Source organism: Gavialis gangeticus, unplaced genomic scaffold (genome assembly GCF_001723915.1).
Source record: "Gavialis gangeticus isolate Ggan-Ray unplaced genomic scaffold, GavGan_comp1, whole genome shotgun sequence".
Taxonomy (NCBI): Eukaryota; Metazoa; Chordata; order Crocodylia; family Gavialidae; genus Gavialis; species Gavialis gangeticus.
The window spans coordinates 45598561-45614210 of NW_017728998.1; the positions used below are offsets into that span (position 1 = coordinate 45598561).

General features: G+C 45.6%; 1 protein-coding gene across 2 annotated transcripts in view; it reads right to left on the reverse strand.

The window, feature by feature from the left end:
* Positions 1-15650, reverse strand: part of HYDIN (HYDIN, axonemal central pair apparatus protein) — a 533466-nt gene that overhangs the window by 374291 nt on the left and 143525 nt on the right. For both annotated transcript variants that reach the window (XM_019505831.1, XM_019505830.1), the window contains exon 8: positions 9490-9673. In XM_019505831.1, coding sequence (XP_019361376.1) covers positions 9490-9673 — 184 coding nt within the window. The remainder of the gene's footprint in view (positions 1-9489; positions 9674-15650) is intronic.

The following is a 15650-nucleotide window of genomic DNA, read 5'->3' on the forward strand; positions in this document are numbered from 1 at the left end:
CCCTTGGCTGGGGGGCAACCTGCTGGTAGGCTGAGCAGCCCCTGAGCTGCGGAGGGCCCTGGTCCATCCCTGTGCAGTGGTGGCACCCCCAGGGCCACACAGGTGCTTCTAATGGGCTGAGTGTTGCTCTAGCTTGAGGTTGAGGAAGAGTTGGATTGGGCCAGGTGCTGCCTCCAAGCTGTGGCTGCGGCTGCGGCTGTGGCTGCGCCTGACCCGCTAACAGCCTGCCTGGGCAGCCCCGGGTGGTGCCGCCACTGCAGAGGGAAGGACTGGAGCCCCCTGTAGCTCAGGGGCCACTTGGCCCACCAACAGCTTGTCCCCTGGCCATGGGCAGGCTCTGGCTCTGACAAAAAGAAAAGAAAAGAAAAGAAAAAAAAGGATCGGGCCCCTCATAGTAATGTGACAGAAAACTTGAAATGATGGGTTTAAATTAAAAGCCCACAGGTCCAATTTAGGGGAATAAAACCCTGAGGACTAAACCTCTACCATGTGTACACGCACCCAAAGTGACTACTTTTTAGCTGCTGGGATTTCATTGTACTGAATAATTAATTTGCTAGAATGCCCAATGCCTTGGATAAGTGTCTTTTTTTTAACCCAAGGAAATCAATAAAATGAAGGTGCACACCATAGTCCATGAAGCACAGTTACTCGACACACTTCCTAAAGCAATCTTGTGATAGACCACTATCCTACCACCACAATCCTAACAGGTACCTGTGTAACATCAAAAGTAGAATCCCAAGATACAATTAGGAAAGATTTTTCTAAGAGAATGGAATAAACATACTGAAAGACTTGTGAAAAAGCCATCCCTTCACACACCAACATAATACCCAGGAGTAAGTAAATGTGATGTTATTGCTGGAATACTCCACTCACATTGCCACTCAAAACCCATCTGCCAAACTAGTTAAAAAGCCCAGTTTCTCAAGGTTCTGATATCAAATTAGTGCTCTGTAGAATTCTGTATGTTGCAAAGAAAATTTCAGCAGAACTTATCAAAAAATCTGCCCTGTACTTGTTATCAGTCAGACAGTCAGTTTAATTCCAGAAGATAAGTGACAGATGGAAAACTCAAGTATGTTGGTGAGCAATCTTTCCATTCCATGAAAAAAAGAAAGAAAGAAGAAAAAATATTTCCCAAAAGAGGCAACTTCTCAGTAATTTCCGCCCCTTTTTCCATCAATGGTACTGTACATGAGGCTATAAAAGTAGTGAAATACTGAGTTATTTTTCTTGGGAAATTAAAATAGGCTGCTGATGAGGTTCTGTACATTTCTGCTGCACCACAGAAAATAGGAACCGCTGGTTAAACGGCTATGGTTCATTACTTACCCTTTCAGGCTAGCTGCTACATGTATATGAGCCTCAGGATGTTTTTGGAAGTGGGTAGTCAGCCTGGGTAGTCATGTTCTCCTTAGAAAGACATTTAAGTCAGAGGTGGAAAACTACAAGTGACATTTATCTTAAAAGAAGTAAAAGACAGAAAACAGCAAACATGATTCTGCAGTGTTAAGGGTTAAAGACAACCAGGAACAAGACACAACTGCTGCATAATATAAAGTACTCAGGGATGCTGTGTCTCAAGACAGCACAAACATAGGTGCAATGGTTTTTACATGGCATTGTTATACAAAAAAGTATAAAGCAATGCAATACAGAAGGGGGATGTAACAGGGGACAAGGCCCTGTCACTTTGAGAGGTGAGAGCAGTTGGCTGTTGCAGCAGAGGAGAGCGGGCTGGCCAACAAACCCAAGAAGGCTCTGTGTGTGGCTGGGGAGCCACATGACACGAAGGGGTGGAGCTCTGGGGTACATAAGCCCAGTCCCTATGCTCAAGATGTTAGTCTGGCCCTGCATGCTGCAGGGAGAGGAGTTCCTGGGAAAGAAGGGCCGCAGGAGATACACTGGCAGGCACCCAAGCCACCCTAGAGCTGGCATAAGAGACAGCAATGGGAAGTAGGGCTTGTAGATGACATTGACCCAGAGGCGGTAAGCCTTTTTAGTCTGCAAAGCAGCTTCATTGTTTATGCTGTAGTTAAGCTGGATACCATAGGACTGGACTGTGGTTACATGGGAGGTGTGGAGACCATGGAGGGATGCCTGATGGAATACTCTGCGACAGGCAGCCTAGCCTGTGATCAAGGACCCAGAGGGCTGAGGACTGGTCTGGAGCACAAAAGTGTAGAATAAGGCCAGAGGGCCAGAGCACAAGACAGGGCCAGAGGCCCTGAAAAATCACAAGTTTTTCAGTATGTTTATTCCATTCTCGTAGAAAAATCTTTCCTAATTGTATCTTGGGATTCTACTTCTGATGTTACACAGGTACCTGTTAGGATTGTGGTGGTAGGATGGTGGTCTATCACAAGATTGCTTTAGGAAGTGTGTCGAGTAACTGTGCCTCATGGACTATGGTGTGCACCTTCATTTTATTGATTTCCTTGGGTTAAAAAAAAAGACACTTAACCAAGGCATTGGCATTGGGCATTCTAGCAAATTAATTATTCAGTACAATGAAATCCCAGCAGCTCTCACCTCTCAAAGTTACAGAGGCCCAGAGCAGGTGAGTGTGAGATGGGGCTGGGACCCAGTAGCCAAGGTCCAGGACAGTGGACCTGGGCTGATAGTCACAGCCAGAATAAAAGGGCCAAGGCTGGGAAAGCTGAGGCCTGGAAAAAAGTTCAAAACCTGAGAGCCAAAAGCTGTACTGGGGCCATGGAGCCCCCCCACTCTAAATTAACATGGAGTTAATTTGTGAGGTATGGACATGGCCACAGGGGAGAATGGAGGCCATGAATATAGCTCATAAGCAGTAGGGCTGTGGGAAGCTTCAGTCCCTGATTAGATTTGGCCTGATTCAGTGGTGAAATCTCCTAATCTTAATTGAATCAGAGGACACTTTAATGTCTCCAAATAAAATCAGAACCCTCCGAATCAATTCGGAGATTCAGACATAGACACAACTTTAAATGTTTTTTCTACATACCACTAGATAGCAGGTGGCTTGTGAATGCTGCAATGCTGGGGCATGTGGAGTGTCCCACAGAAGCACTAGGGCGGGGGGGGCGGGGGGGCAGGGGCACTTCCCAGTGCGCTCGGCAGCAGACCCACAAGTGGAGCAGAAGAACTTCCGGTCCACTTCCAGGTCTGCTGGGGAGCATGCAGGGGGCCCCCCATGCCCTCTCTGGCTCGGCGCCTGATGCCTCCTGGGTCTGGGGAGGGCTCCCAGGGTTCCCCCGCAGCCAACTGCTGAGCCAGGGAGCTGTGGCGGGCCCCCCGCATACACCCTGCTGGACCTGGAATTGGACTGGAAGTACTTCCGGTCCACTTCTGGGTTCACTGCTGAGCACATGGAAGGCCCCCCTGCACTCCTGTGGGATGCTCCATCCACCCCAGCATTGCAATGTTCATAAGCCACACTGGTATCTCAAGGTACATAGAAACATTTTTTAAAGCTGTGTCTATGTCCGAATCGCTGTGATTCTCTGAATCAGCATTGACTCTTCAGATTCGGATTCAGTCAAATCTAATTGGGCACAGTGATCCAAATCAACTAATTGAATCACTATCCCTGATTTGGACCAAATCCGAATCAAAGAGGGCCCACTTCGCACACCCCTAATAAGCAGGGAAGTTTTCTGTTCACTGCAGTGAAATGTGGATTTTTCTATTTTAAGGAGAAAAATGTGGATTTACCCTTTTTAAGGAGAAAAAGGCCTCTTTTCTCCCTTAAAGGAGAAAAACATGAGAAATGGCATGTTTCCCCTTGCAGATAGGCAGAGTTCCATCCTGCAAGGATCTGGGTGGAGCAGGAGAAGGGCAATCAGGCAGGGGGTGCCACGTGCATTTACATGCACACACATGCATGTGACAGCTAGGCAGCATGGAGAGCAGCTCCTGCAGCTCTCTGCAAGTTAGTCAGGGTGGTGGGGGGGAAGGAGTTGAGGCCCCATAGTAAGGGAGGGAAGAAAGGAGTTGGTCAGGGCTGGGGCTCAGTGTGGGGCACTGCCCAGCTGAGGCAGTATGTGGGACCTGGGGGCCAGGGTGGGAATGCATGGCCACAGGGCCCCACTGGAGAGCGGGATGGAACTGCGGGAGCTGCAAGTGGCTCATCTGTGGGGGTAGTGGAGGGGCTGGCTCCCTGCCACTGTGTGAGCTCCATGGAGGAGGCATGGGGGGCACGTGCCCACCAGATTTGTGCATGGGGCAGGAATGGATGCAAGCTACCCACTGCAGGCTTCGGGCTCCCCACTCTGCCGCCCTCCTCCTGGGGGCCTCAATGGCCCACTAGGTGGGGACACTCAGTGTCACCATCATAAGCCCCACACTGCCATTGCGAGACACCCCTTGCCCACCCACCACCCAGCATGGAGATGTGGGGCACAACTCCATGCTGCCATCCCTGCTGATGTTGGGCAGGCAGGGGGTGCTTTGCCATGGAGGTGTACAGCTTCTGGTGGTGGCACAGTCTCCCCACCTGCTGGAAAACAGATGCCCCAAAGGGAAGGACAGCATAGCAGAGAGCCCTAAGCCTGCAGCCGCCAACCCGCATCTGTCCCCGGCACAGGCTCCACTCCAACCATGCCGCCTATGGGGGAGGGGAGCGTGGCTCCACGCTCTGCTCGGTCTGAAACAACTGCTGCCTCCTATGGGCAGCAGCCAGGGCTCAGGTGCTGCTGGAGAGGCAGGGGGCTGCAAACCCGGGTCCCTGACACAGCTGGGGCCCCCCTCTGGCAGGGCTGGGTGGGGCAGAGAATTGTGGGTAGGGAGTGAGGAGCACTGGCAGAGCCAGTGGGCTGTGGCTTGGGAGTCAGGGGCAAAATCATGGGCACGGCACCAGAATATCAGGGCTGCTCGGCACCACAAAAACAGTGGTGGGGGGGGACAGCTGCTGCTGGACCTGCATCTTGGTGAGCTAAGGGTTTGGAGGGGCTCTGATTTTCCATGGTAAAAAGCCCAAAATTGAATGCCAAAATTGATATTTAGAATTTATTTTATTATAGTGATTGAGGCACTGGTAGGCTTCCAAATTGCTTTAATATTGTAAATATATCAATAAAACACCATGTTCAACTGATGCCTATATATATAAGTGGCATTTCATTTTAATTGTGGAAAAATGTGGATTTTGAGGGTTTAATGAGAGAATTTGCAATTTTTAAACAGAGAAAACCAGGACCTCTGCTCATAAGGCAACGGGTGCCCTGAGGCACTACTAGGACCAGGAGAGCCACAACTCAGAGACTAAGGGGCAAGACTAGGATCAGCTAGGTATGAGAGTATCAGCTTGCTAAAGTGAATCACAGCCACCCCAGGATGTGGTCCTGATACAGGGGAAAACAGCCTTCTGAGAATCAGAGCATGCTATATGTCCAAAAAAGGCCTTTATGTGGAAGTGTCTAGCTTCAGATGCCCATAGCCAGATTTTCAGAGATGCCAATTCCTACAACAATCCCTGCCCATCCCTACAGCTTTCCAGACCAGGCTCTATATCATCTAAAATGAGAAAATGCCATTTTTGAAAACATGAGCCTAACTGATGTTTTCACAAACCCTGAGTATCATGCTCTTAATCCCATCATACAGATAGGACAGAGGTAAGTAGATGCAAAGAGGTAAATTCACTTGCTCAAAGCAATAAAGAAACAAGAAGAGCTTGTAATAGAACTAAGGGGCTGCTGACTCCCAAGCACATTCCACTAGACCAGGGTACCCCTCATCATAAAAATGGAGAGTACAAAAGCCAATATCTGAGTCTTGTCCCAAACAACTGATGCTTCACTGAAAAGACAATCGTGACCTTGAAAGAAATAAAAGATGCCAAGCCACAAGCATGATTCTACAGTGTTCATGGCTTAATGTCACTGAGACATTTGTGCGTGGGTCAGGAATGGATGCAAGCTGCCCACCTGCTGCATGGAGTACAATGCTGAGAGAAGTGGTATCATGATACAACACAAAAGGGTTGCTATATGGATGAAATCCTTCCCAAAAGAGCGAACTCCTCCTGGCAAAGACAGACTTGGTCAACAGTGGCCTCATTTTTAATGAGCATAGCTAAAGAAATCACAGTTTGGAGAGCCTCTGTAACACTAATAATTGTAATATAGAATAGCAGGGAGAAGCAAATGTGTAACACTTGCCTCTCCCCTGCCATACCATACTACAATAACGGAGGCATTATCCAGCATGAACACAGGAGGCTGAGGAATCAGTAGAAGGCAATAAGAGGACAGTGATGATTTGTCAAGGACAGTGCAATGGTAGCAAATCCCTGAGCTCCTTCTCTTTTCTGGTTTCCATTTCCAAGGAGTCAGCTCCCACATGGTCTCAATGTGACTCACAGATAATGGCATGGTATGCTTCAAAAGAAAATTGCAGTAAAAAGCGAGATCTTTGTCCTTTGGTAGCCACCTGGGCTTCCACCACAGCTGTTTCTGCTGACATATCATGTCTATTTGTAAAAATAAATTAAACCAAATTTGAGATGCACTCAGAAAGTCAGAGTTGCATAACAGTTTGTTTCCCATGGGCATGGAAAGCTGCTGAAAATGTTTATAGTCACATGTTTCAGGTGTTTATAGTCACACGTTGATTGAGAAATTATTTGCCATTTTCCTATCTTATTTTCTGTCAGATAAGTTAACCCTACATTGGCTGACACCTACAGTAGTCTGTGATAGCTGTGGCACCTGCAGACAAGAGCAGAAGTGTTGCTCACTTCAGCCAGTGCTCCATACACATAGCTTGATCAGAGGCTTTTACAACCAAAGCCATACCACCCTTCAAGAAACTGCTGTGTTCGGTCAGGGTCCCAATGCCTAGCCTAAATCAATAGTTACCAGAACAGAAGGGGAGAGAGATGTAGAGATGGGAATATAGACAACAAAGATTCAGAAAAATAGAGAGAATGGGTGAGATTGCCAAAGATTTGATACTAAATGGGAAATACAGTGATATTGGAATGGAAAAATTAAGTCAAAATAAGAATGGAATTAAAAAGAGAAGTACTAAGTTGTATGAGGAGAAATAAATTATTACATATTCCATAAACTATGAACAGGAGATTTAAGTAATGTCTACCCAGCAAACTTAACGTGCTTGGCAGCAGTACCCTTAAACAGGCCTTAGGCAATGTAGCTGTATTTACATGGCCCTTTAGGTGGGCTAATTAGGAGGTCTGTGCGAAGCGGCTAGTATTTGCTTTGGATTCTCAGAATCTGCCAGGCCAGGCCCATCCACCACCCCTCTCCCAGCCCGGCAGTGGCTGCCCCAGCTCCTGGCACTTGTTAAAAAAGTCCAGACTCAGCGGGTGCCGCTGGGTGGGAGACGATCGCTGCTACCCCCCCACTGCCCCACGCTGCATGGGAGGCTCTGCACAAGCCCCCCAAGCCCCCCCTTGCTCTCCCAGCCCCCCACAGGTGTCCCACCCTTTAAGAAAAAAAACCTGAAAAAACCCCAGGACTCACCGCTCCTGTCTGCACACAGAGATCCCTGTACAAGCCCCTGAAGCACTGACAGGTGAGTCCCAGGGCTTTTTTTTGTTTTTTTTTCTTAAAGAGCCAGAGTGCCTGGCCTGGGTGGAGCACCCATGGGAGGGACTGGGGAAGGGGTTCGGGGGGCTCATGAAGAGCCCCCCCATGCAGCATGGGGCAGTGGGGGACAGCAGGGATCATCCCCCACCTGGCAGCACCCAGTAAGCACTGAGGCTTTTTTTTAAAGTATGGAGAGCTGGGGCTGGCAGGGGCAGACATGGGGGGGCTGGAAGAGCAGGGTGGTCATGGGGGCTGGCAGGGGGCCCCCCATAGTCCCCTCCCCCACCCCTAGTACTTGCCAGTTGGGAGCCGGGGACTGCCCGAATCAAAGCTCTCCAAATCTTTTCCGAACATTCAGAGAGCTTTGAATCAATTTGGACCTTTAAATTGGTCCCCTGATTTGATTCGGATTCAGAGATTTGGCTGCTGAATTGGGCCGAATCTCCTCGGAATCGAATCACCACCTGAAGCTTCACACAGCACAGCAAGTTACATTTCTAGAAGTAGCTTAATCACTTGGAAAAATAAGCTTCATTGACTCTGAGAGACTTCAAGGCCCAAATCCTTAAAGCTATTCAGGTACATAACCCTCAAGCTTGACTCCCACTGAGGGTCTGAGCCAAAGGCTTTAAGTTGCCTTTGAGATTATACAGTAGATACTTTTTCATAGTTCCCTTGTTGCTAGAGCAGGGGGTTGGGCCACCCCCCATTCTAGATTCTGCCCATTTGGCTGTGGGACCTTGGTAAAATTAAGGTGCTCCAGTCCACTTTATGTAATATACTTTACTACAACCTCTGATTTAACAGTCAGCTCTCACTTACATCAGTGAAAATCTGTTTCAGGAGGGGCTCTACTCCAGACATACAAAGGAACTGAAAACCTGACCCCTTCTGTAAGAAAAAATGAGTTCCATATATTTTAATAAAAAAAGATAATTGGATTTACTCAAAAGAGAATGAAAAGAGTTTTTCATTACCCAGCAAAGTGAGAAGACATTGTATCAGACAGTGTAAATATAGAGAATTACAGCTTCAGTTAATTTGCATGCCTGGGTTTTTGTTCACATAGCTAGATTAGGTTTACAAAGACATGCAAAACTTGCTTTTAAAGGTACATATATTAAAAATAACAAATGTATTCCAATGTGTCATGCTTATGGAAGGGCTTAGGCATGATCCTGGAGGGCAAATTCAGACCTGGTGTAAGTCAAAACTATACAGATAGAACTGTATGGGGATATACCTCTATGATTACCCCTGGCCTGAATTTGGGCCTGTATCCCCAAAAGACCTCTTGACCTTGGACTGATCATGTGATCAGCAGTGGCCACAATAACAAGTTATTAATCTTGAAATACCACATACTCAGGATGAGCCCAAATCAGCACCTCTCTGAACAATGCAAGCTGCTAATGTTTCTCATACAGGCGCATGTAATAAATAGCTACCATATACTGACACCTGCTTATGAAAGGACAGTTAAATATATTAGCACTGAATGGTCAAGTACTGCTACTTAGCTTTTTCAGTCATAGACTTCAAAGGACTTAACCAAGAAAGCAAAACAAAAAAAGAATTAGTATCATTATCCCTATTTTATAGATGAAGAAATGGAGCTGGAGAATGTAAGTGACTTGCCCAAGGTCATACGACTATTTAGCAGCAGAGCAAGAACAGAATCTGATTCTACTGTCTCCCAGGCTGGACCACTCCACTGTCTGCTGGAGAACACAGACTAGTAAAAATCAGATTGTGGGTGTAACAGAGTGGTTTTGATGGAAGCAAATTTTTATTGCCTGTTGGGACTCTCCACTCAGCAATAACATTGCATTTTGCTCTTCATTTCTAGCTGGAAACATTGCAAAGCTGACTCTCTCAGTGACTGAACAATATGCATTTGTCTACTGAGTGACACAGAGTGTACAGGGTAGGATACTTAGTCTGCACTCACCACTGGCTCAATAGTAAAGATGTTATCAGAGAAGAGCATAGAATCTCCTTGCACCATTCTTCTGTGGTCCTGGAAACTGTGGGAGAGAATGGAAAGGCGTTCTCGGAGAGTAGGATCTGCATTGCATTCCTTTAGAAATCGATCAGTCTCATCGTCTTCCTGGGTCTGCTGTCTGTAACAGAGCCTAAAGCCAAAGGGAGAGACAAAGGAAGCAGATAATTTAATGAGCAACATTTTTTTTCAAAGAACATCACCAATGTGCTGGGGCAGCGACACTCACAGTTCAGTGTTACAGGAAGCAACCTACCACATGGCTGAGGGCATAACTGAATCAATAGGTTTTCTAATGGATTAGGAATGAAATTGCTGTTTCATTTTGTAAGGTAGGTTATTTTGCTCTGTGCACGCTTGGTGGAAGAGGTACTTTTCCCTCTTCACCCTTCCTCTGTATTTCAGCATACTGAAGGATAAAGCATTTTTGAAAGTCAAGAGCCATGAATAGGAAAGGGAAAGTTGATGGGCCCATGCATAGGAATTACAGTAAAAAATGCCATGCTATGTCCTGCAGCCTTTTTCATATCTCATGGCACTGTTCAAAATCCACCTACCCCTCAAATCAGCTGTTGCTTCTCACGGTAGTGATAGGAAGAGCTGCATGTGGCATCCAAACAAGACTGTCCTTCTTCATTGTACTGTGCTCATACTATGAAAATGGTCACTGAGGGCGTGTCCTGATGATCGCGCACGTGCAGAGGTACACATTTTTCATGGAACAAACAGCAGTGGCACATATTTGTCCCCAAGCATGCCCCTGCACATGTGATCCAGCACGTGCCTGGCCAGCAGTCAGAGTATGGCTCTAGCCAGCCAGGCTCCATTTCTGGCAGTGCATGCTGCTGCAGCATGCACCATATGCTGCTTTTTTTAGCAGCAGGTTTTGGGTTTTTTACACCAGGCTCTTCCAATGTCAAGAAGAACTGCTGTGCTGCTAATTAGCAGCACGGTGAATGGGTGCATGTGTGCTGGACGCACGTTGCGGTGCTGCAAACTGCACGTGCATGCTTGTTGGGACATGTGCCCTGAGAGGGTCAGTATCTGTTATGATCATCAGAGAGGGTGCTATTTGAATACGACTGTGGGTGGATTTTCAAAAACATCTCAGGAGCACCAGTCACGGTGATTTCCCCATACCTCTTTGAGCTCCTAGCCTCCAAAATCAAGACAGAAACAAACAGACAATGGAAGAAAGGTTGAGTCATTAAGGCAGTATAATAAGGAACAGCAAGAATATCTAAGGATAAAAATTAGGAAAGTAAAGGTAAAAGGGGGTACAATTGACAAGGAATGTTAAAGACAACTGGAAAGGATTCTACAGGCAGAAAAGAAAGATGAGGTTAATTGTGGGTCGACTGCTCAATGATATGGTGAAGCTATTCATAGAACTGTAAAAAAGGTACAGCTACTCAATGACTACTTTGCTGCAATTTTCACAAAAAAATAAACTGTGCCCAGACAACTTCCAAAATTAATATAAACAAAGAAGGGAAGGGCTGTAGATCAAGATAAGTAGAAAGTGAAGTAGAGAGCTTTTGACAAATTTGAGTGACTAAGTCAGCCACGTCTGATAAAATTCTTCCCTGGATGCTGAAGAAAGTAGATGAAGAAATCTCAGAGCCATTGTTAATAATATTTGCAGAGTCATGGATGACTGGCACGATCCCAAATGACTGAAGAAGGGCTAAAACAGTGCCTGTTTTTAAAAAAGGGAAAAAGGAGGACCCAGGAAATTATCAGTCAGCCTGACTTCAAAACTTCATAAGCTATTGGAGCAAATTATAGAAAAGTCAATTTGTAAAGATTTGGAGGAGGAAAAGGGATCATAACAGCCAAAATGAATTTGTTAAGAACAAATCATACCAACCAACTTGATTTCCTTCTTTGACAGGGTAACTAGTTTGCTGAAAGAGAGAAATGCAGTGGACATAATATACCTGCTGGACTCTAGTAAAACTTTTGACACAATCCCATGTGACATTCTCACAAGTAAACTGGAGAAATGTGGCCCAGACAGAATTACTGCTAGATGAATACATAACTGGTTGAATAACTGCAAGCAAAGAGTAACTATACATTGATCAATGTCGGGAAAGGCAAGAGGTCTCAAGTGAGGTTTCACAGGGGTCTGTTCTGAGTCCAGCACTGTTTAACATTTTTATTAATGGTTTGGATGAAGGAACAGACAGCTCACTGATCATGGTTGGTGTGATAAACAACACTGGAAGAGGATGCAGACTCTTTGGAGGACAGAATTAGAATTTAAGAAGATCTTGATAAATTGGAGACCTGAGCTACAGACAACAAAATTAAATTCAGTAAAGACAAATGTAAGGTGCTACACCTAGAAAAGAAACACCAAATGCACAACTATAGAATGCTGGCTAGGCAGTAGTACTGCTGAGAAGGATTGGGAGATTGTGGTGGATCAGGATCTCAGTGTGAGTCAGCAATATGATGCCATCACACAAAAAAATGCATGTTGGGGCTATATTCAAAGAAGAATAGTATGCCAAACACAGGAAGTGATAGTACCTCTCTACTCAATATTTGGTTAGGCCTCAACTGGAGTATCGTGTCCTTTTCTGAAATCTGCATTTAGAAGGATGCAGAGAATCTAGAGAAGAGCCACAAACGAGTGGCAAAATTCAGGAGTGGAGGAGAGGGGGGAAATTAAAGCCAGGTGAAGAAAGGTTGAGATGTATATTTGGTTCAGAGAAAGAGATCAAGAGAGGGGGACAAATTGTAGAAGTTTCCAGATATCTGAAAGGCAGCCATAAAGAAGAGGGAGAACAACTGTTTTCCCTTCTCAGAGGGCAGAAAACAAGGCATTGAGTTTAAACTATAGCTAAAGAGATTTAATCTCAAGGAAAAAACCTGCCTAACTGTAAAAGCAGAAAGACAATGGAAGAAATTACCTAGGAAAAATTCACTGGACATTTTCAACAGGGCATTGGTTAGGCACGTATGTGGGGTAGTTTAGGGAAAGTGCAGCCTGCATTTCATAGTTTCATAGTTGGTAGGGTCAGAAGGGACCTGAGCAGATCATCAACTCCGATCCCCTGCCATGGCAGGAAAGAGTACTGGGATTTGATTATCTGCTCGGGTCCCTTCTGACCCTACAAACTATGAAATGCAGGCTGCACTTTCCCTAAACTACCCCAGATATATGCCTAACCAATGCCCTGTTGAAAATGTCCAGTGAATTTTTCCTAGGTAGTTTCTTCCATTGTCTTTCTGCTTTTACAGTTAGGCAGGTTTTTTCCTTGAGATTAAATCTCTTTAGCTATAGTTTAAACTCAATGCCTTGTTTTCTGCCCTCTGAGAAGGGAAAACAGTTGTTCTCCCTCTTCTTTATGGCCGCCTTTCAGATATCTGGAAACATTTATAATTTGTCCCCTCTCAATCTCTTTCTCCAGCATTTGTGAAGGGGGCTGGATTATATGGTCTTTTATGTCCCTTTCCACCTTTTGATTCTGTTATTCTATTTGCTAATCTTCAGACTCCTTCACAAACACTGCTTCTTCCACATGGCACTAAGCTGACTTGACAGAGTCAAAGCCATATGGTCATTAGTGGAATGGACTGGATCTTTGTCCTTGCAGACAGATGAGCCTAGTGAAATGGTTTCACAAGGAGCCCTGAATTTCCTTGAACTAGTCCTGGACCCATACCTGTCAAATTCTTGATTCTGAGTTTTCAGTTGGCTGATCTTGGTACATGCTTGGCCACCACTGCACTGTAGAAACCACAGTGCAGTATCCCACAGATCATGTGTTTTGTGAATGAATGAGGGTAGTTTATAGACAGCAGTTCAGGCCATCCACTAATAGGGTGTGGATAAAGAGTTTAATCTTTTTGGGATACCACATTCAATTTTCAGTATGTCAGATCACAGCAAAAATAGGAGACCTATGCTGTCAGGGTGTGCATTAGTGTGTACATTAGTGGGTGATGCCACAGCTGTTTGCCCCACACTTGTGATCATCCACTGGGGATGGAAGAAATGAAAAAAATTAGACTGAAATCTTAAAATGGAAATTGGCACAAGATCAAATACATAAATTTGCCTGGATTTGGCTAAAGGGAAAGTCCCCTATTACTAGCAGAGACTTTTTAGGGGCTTTGCTGGAGATGCAGAAATATGAAGAAGAGCAGAAGAAAGCAGGGAGAAAATTCCAGTGGAAGGTCACTAGATTTTTCTTTTCAACACTGGGTTTGTACAGTAGTCATATACGTTGTAATTAAAAACAGAGAGCAGTAGAAAACTAGTTATGCCCTTCACGGCATTGGTGACCCAATTATGTTGAGCTTTATTTGCTCAGAAACCGTTAAAACTAGCTCCAGTCTAAGGCAGTTTTTCCTGATCATGTGTGAGTTAAAAGTGTGGCCTTTGGACACTTGCTTCCTTCTGAGCACGAAAAACTAGAGGACCAATCCCCAAATCCTCTAATTTGTAAATGTAGATTCCCAATTCCCCTCCCAAGTTGCTAAGAGCAAGCATGCATGTGTGACCTGAAAATGGATGTGGAATGACAGCTATCTGGGCACTTTTACATGTGCTTCGGAGGTTGGGAGGGGCGTCGGGGGGGTGCGCTTAAATAAGAGCAGCTCCGAGAGCCAGTCTAATTAAAGTGCCACAGCATCTCATGCATCAGTGTCCCCACACTTAAAAATGGCGGCAGGGGCACTTGAACCAAAGCTCATTCAATGAGCTTTAGTTTAAACACCCCCCCACACCATTTTTAAGTATGTGGATGCTGATACATGAGATGCAAGGGGCTGCTGGAGCATGGTAATTACCACACTCCAGCAGACCTGATAGCCTAGTGGCTTGGGCACTTGCCCAGGAAGCAGGAAATAGAGCTGTCAGAAGACAGGGCAGCAGAAAGACTGACTCAAAGTCTGCTTCGACGTGCTGTAATTACAGCATATTTGAGCAGCCTTCGCGCTTCTGTACAGGCACCAGTAGACTGAAGGAACTGTTTCCTGCCTTTTCATTTTATCCAGAATGAGGGCTTTGGTCTGTATTCCCCTGTGCAGTACTGTCCCCTCACATTCACCTTGGTCCAGAGAAATTATTCCTGGTCATTTGTCTCTGCAGTCTTTCTCTGTCTCTATCTGCACTTTTGTTCCAGTTAGCCAAAGAACCCATATAAATACATGAAGCAAGCACATGAGAGCAGCAGGACTGGATACTGTCCCAGCCCCCTCTTCATATATAATTAGAGTCATCCTCCTAAACACTTATGTGCAAACCCTCTTGGCCCTAAACAAGGGAAGAAAAATCTCACTCAGTAGATATGTATGCAGAGATATAGCAAGGCACTGCTGTGCTTGAGGCAGATGTAATGCACAGGGCAGTCAGCTGCCGTGGTGCCAATGGCACCAGCATGGCCAGCTGCCACCAAGGTGGCAGTTATTTCTGTACACCTTTCCCAACACCCCTCCACAAAGATGGTGCCCAAGAATGCTGCCCTAGTTGCTCCACCCTGTTACATCACTGGGTGTGTGGCTCCGAGAGGACCACACACTCTTTACCTCAACTCTCTCTCTGCACTTCTTTAAAACATTTCATTTTGATCAAGATGCCTCAAATCATTAAAGGTGCCGGTATATTCTGCATGGGTGTTCTCTCAGGAAGGATGAGAGGGGGCCACTCTTGGAGTTCACAAGGACAAAACCCAGCAAATCCCAGTATCTTTCCCTGATCCTCACCCTGCTAATTTCAGCCAAGGTTGGGAAGTCTATCTACTACTAAATTATCTGATATGAGCTAAGGCAAGCTATTGCCATATGTGAATCCTACAGTTCCTGAAAGTGCCCAGTTACGAGAAGACCAATGTATAAGCCACACCACAATGACTTTGAAAAGTCCCTTTGTTTACAGTGACACCAGAATGAAGAATGAAGAATGAATCCCCGAGGGGATGACAGCAGCATAAACATCCCAGGTCACTTTTGAAGGCTGAACTACATTCTTCCACATGCTAGCCCTGGTGGTTCTTTGGCCCATATAAATTTCAGTTATAACAGAAGAATATTCAAGAAGGTGGCGTTTCATACCAAACCCTTACATTAATCTTCATGTGGAGTGTGAGCAGACT